The sequence below is a fragment of the Drosophila teissieri genome, unplaced genomic scaffold (genome assembly GCF_016746235.2).
Source record: "Drosophila teissieri strain GT53w unplaced genomic scaffold, Prin_Dtei_1.1 Segkk124_quiver_pilon_scaf, whole genome shotgun sequence".
NCBI classification, from domain to species: Eukaryota; Metazoa; Arthropoda; class Insecta; order Diptera; family Drosophilidae; genus Drosophila; species Drosophila teissieri.
In genome coordinates, this window is record NW_025224990.1 from 451,848 (window position 1) to 456,500 (window position 4,653).

A 4,653-nucleotide genomic window follows, 5' to 3' on the forward strand; every position below is an offset into this window, starting at 1 on the left:
TATAACATATAACATATTAATAAAAAGTCAATTCAAAAGTGATAAATTTATTTTATTAATAACTTGATGATAAAATAATAAGAACCTATGAAATTTAGTGAAACGTTAATGAAAATTAATCATTAAAGCAGGAAAAAATGCGATAGAAATTTCTTTCACTGCGAAAATTAGTGGCGACATAGCGATTAAAAGAATTAAAATCTGGTGAGTTTCCAGTTTAAAATGTGCATGAACAGCGGTTTCTAGGAGTGTTAATTATGCGCTCTTTTAGTGCGTGTCTTATCGAGTTTTCACACAAATTGAGCTGTGATTAAGCGCACCTGATCAGTAGTAATTAACTGATGAAGAACAATGAATGGAATTGCAAGGTATTTACTCAAATTTATAATATTTTTTTCAAATGAGCTAACATTGTTAAGGTCTGAACTAGTTTGAATTTTGTTTTGAGTTTTGAACGAACCGCTTCAGCGGCTAAAAATTCATTTTCATGTATGGAATAAATAAGCAAAATGATGATTTAAAAGTTTTATTATTCTATATCAATAAATATTTATGATAAGTGTTAGATGTTACTTTATTTTGAAATATATTTATTTTGAATATTTAAGTCTTTTCCGTCATATGTAATGTCCTCATAAAAAAACTTTCGATTTGAGCGGCATTGAGGACCACACCTGGATGAGCCACAACCTCGGCAATTATACCAACAACCATCACATTCTTGATTCATACAGTCGCCTGAAATAAGTTTATTCTTCAATTCGGCTATCTTATGAGTGATTTGCACTTACAAATGTCCAGACCGTTGAAACGAATATTTCCGTATTCATCATATGCGCCATTTTGACATTTCTTTTTGCCTTTTTTTTTATTTTCGGTATCCAAATGATGTGAATATTCGTTAGATACTCCTTTTTTTCTATGTCTCTGCCGCAGGTTGCGACCTATAGAATAATCTGGATCTACATAAGACCTCATATCTAAGGCAGAATTTCCTAGACTAATATAGTAGTTTGACCTTGTTTCAACGATTTGATCATACCACGCGTCACTAATACTGTGTACACACTGCCATATTATTATTATTATAAGTTGTTTACACTGGACATGTGTTTCTACCATAGCTCGCAAATAACTCTCAACCGTCTTTGTTTTATGGTCTACACTCTAACACAACCGTAAAAGACGATGCGCGTGTGCTCAGGCTCTAAACAGAACTTTTGGTTTCACTTTATTTTCGCTTTCGGTTAACTGTTCTGAGTTGCGTGGTTCTTGTTATGCTCACTCAATAACAACTCAGAGAGAGCGATCATTAAGGGTCAGCAGAAGAGCGAAAAATAAAATCTCTTCTGTCTTTAGTGCCTTTTTAACAAAGCTTAGCATCAATTTTAACATATATATTAGATGTGAGATTAGTTACAACACCCCTAACGCTCCGAATCCACAAAAGCAAGTGTGATTACAACAGGACTGATCATTCGAATTCGATACACTCATACAAATGCAAAAGACTTTTATTTTCTTCGCTCGCTGCAAAACGGTCAGCGAATAAGCAGATCAAAAGGGAAACATGAAATTGGTTTTTGGTTGAGCACAGACCGTTCGTTCAAGAGACGATGAACTCTGAACACAAACTCAAATCGAAAAAAAAAATATTCATGGTTTTTCAATCCTGCAAACAACATTAGGGGCGTACATCCATGCAACAGAATTCAGAACCGATTACCCGACAGCTAATTTAATTCACATTTTATCATTAAACTTATCAAATGCGTCATTAAACTCCAACCCAAATGTTTCAGTAGTATACAAATTAACAAGATTCCAAATCGATTTACTTGCGAGGACACGCGACGATACTTTATTTCCAAAATCGAGCGCTGTTTGGCAATGGTGTTAACTCCTTCCTTGCTTAAGTGGAGGACGTCCTCGGACTTCTTGAAACCGTCATCAATGACTGGAAGATCGTGTTGACGTAGGCCTGCTGGGGCTTGTAATAGAGCCCGAAAGAGGTACATCAGATGTCTAAAAAGTCGATCATTGCCACTCCATATATAATAGGCCCTTTTAAAAGTCCCTTCTCCAATTTGCCAATATAAAGGAGGTTTGGCATATTTATCTTTTAGAAGTACAGCAAGCTCAATATTTGTTCTTGGCCTGTTATGTCAAGGAGCGTTGATGTTGCTGGCGCTGCAGATTTTTTAACGATGTTGTGCATTTTTATTTCCTCGTATAATGAACCAGTTGCCTATTGACTATAATAGTTTTATCATTGTCTATGATAACGCCATTGTCGAAAGCTGTCGAGGTGTCGAGTAGTACAATGTGCGGTGCCTCCTAAGTGCAACTGTTGGGGTCAGATTGTATAGGACAGCCTCCTACAAAATGTTGTATGGAGGGAAGCGCTGCAATACCCAACCTATTCTATTTGACGACCGCTGCCAGCTTTAATATTGCTGTATTCCGCAAATTTAAAAATGGTGTTATTGTGCTGGACAGGATGTAGAATTATTTTCTTTCATGCTAGGCTGGATTTAAGATATTTTTGAAGATTGAAGAAAAGTTATTGTATGGATTTTTGTAGAAGTATGTAGCCATGTTTTTATAAAATTCTTGTTATTTGTTTTGACTAGTACAATGTGTAAAATGCGCTTGAGATCATCAAAAAATATAACTAATTAGCCAAGTTATTACAATTCGCGTAAACTCTTTATTTTGAAGAGGCTTCCGGTGACTACGATGCCAATCCAATAGCTTAACTGAAACCAAACCAATTTCATTAGTATAGCCACTTGTGGTGTGCTTGAACGATTCATCCAAATAAACAAAATTTATTTTTATTATAAGGGACGTACTTTCAAAAAAATCACTGTTTTTCATGTGACAAAATTTATAACATTAAGATGAAAGTTTATACGAAAGAATTGAATCGTTCAAATACACGGCATATTAATTACGAACAACTCAAAAGAAAAACATTAAAATCAGTCGAAAACTCTTTCCGCAGTCGTAGTCACCGCAATGACGTTTTTGGAAAATTGAAAATGTATTGGAAAAATTGTATTGGAGTTCAGAAATGATAATCATAAAACTTGAATTCAAAGTTTCGTTTAAGTGTTCTGTATTGATTTCTTTTGTTTTTGCATTAGGATACTTACTGTGATGTTTAGCGCGTTTATTTGCTCTTCGGTCTTTGTGTTAAAATTTATCTGCCTTTTTTTTCTGGTTCCCCCTACAAATGTTAACGCGGTTTTCCTACAGTTACCTTATCTTCGTAAACCACCCTCTCTTACTAAGACTGTGGTCAAGTCAGCTTCATCTGCTTCGTCAGTTGACTATATTGGATATTGGACAATTGAGAATTTGTCTAGGCAGTAAGAAAATATTTTTTTCTTTTGAAAGTATGTTGATACTAAGTCGCCTGTGTATGAAGGAATGGGCGTTTCTCCAAAATTATGTTTATGAAGGTGTTGTATTCAGATTTCTGACTTTTTGACATTTTTTCATTTCATTATTGTTAATCTCAGTCTAACCAATATGGTGTATTAAAATATGTAAGTTAACTGGAGTCACTTGCTGCTTATGCCCTGTTTAATGCAAGCACAGCGGAGCTTTCGAGAAGAAAGCTAAGTTTTGCTGAAGAACGTAGAGTAAAGTTAGGAGATCTAATTTGTAATTGTCAGTCGATATTTGGAGATTAAAAGCGTCGGTCATCACCACGCACAGACACACGAATTCGCCTCATTAAGTGCAGACCGCACAGGTTATATTATAATTTACACAATTAAATATAGACAAAATATAAATAATTATAATTTATAATTATAATTATACTGATTTCAGTCACTATTAAAAGCGTTCACACGCTGTATTAACTTCAGTCAATTCATTTTTATTTATTGTGAAATTGTCAAATAGGAAACTATTATTCTACATATATATAATCAAATAATCGCAATATTCATATGTAAAAAAAAAATATAAGTTTATTTTACTGAATGATTACAATATTATTTCTTGAGAAGAACACCGACCGATTATAATTAGGCCTCAAACTGAACTCTAATAATTACTCTGATTTGATTGACGTTCACGCCTCGGCGTCGAGCTTTTCTAATATGGAATCTGGTCAAATGAAGAGAGAGAGATTTTGAGTTGCTGACTTTAATTGTCTTTGCATTTCTCTTGGATTCAAGTGCATTCGCTCTTGGATACAAGTGCTCTTAGATTCTTATAATTTTGTTTATTGCAATCTAATACTTCTGTTTTTCGGGATTGCGAGTCCGAGCTTTGAACGTGGGAACATGACGATGGTGCAAGGGCTTAAGCAAAGAAAGTTTAAATTAGGCAACGGATGTTTAGTCTACCAGTGGGTGACTTATCAGGAGTTTGAGTTTTTCCACTCAACCTTGTCTTGAGGATCATATGACAGTCTTATTCTTATCTGGTATCTGTTGAGTACATCCAGAGTAGTGTAGGGTGTGTTTGGGTGTACATGTTGTATGTGTATTGTGTAGGCATGTGCTTAAGTCTTAGGTATGGATATGTCACTCCCCCAATCATTGAATTTGGCCTGTCCTCAGGTCGTTAAATTTGGGTATATCGTAATATTGTTTTCTGGTTGAATTATTTCCTTGAAATTAGTTTCAAGGT

The 4,653-nt window shown here is 34.7% G+C and overlaps 1 protein-coding gene across 1 annotated transcript; it reads right to left on the reverse strand.

The window, feature by feature from the left end:
* Window positions 1-510: 510 nt before the first annotated feature.
* LOC122625542 (ARL14 effector protein-like) lies at window positions 511-1,013 on the reverse strand. Its single transcript, XM_043805637.1, has 2 exons — window positions 792-1,013; window positions 511-738 (listed from the first exon to the last, which is right to left on the reverse strand). The coding sequence occupies exons 1-2, from the start codon at window positions 976-978 to the stop codon at window positions 575-577; spliced, it is 351 nt and encodes a 116-aa protein (XP_043661572.1). The 5' UTR covers window positions 979-1,013; the 3' UTR covers window positions 511-574.
* Between the last annotated feature and the right edge of the window lie 3,640 nt (window positions 1,014-4,653).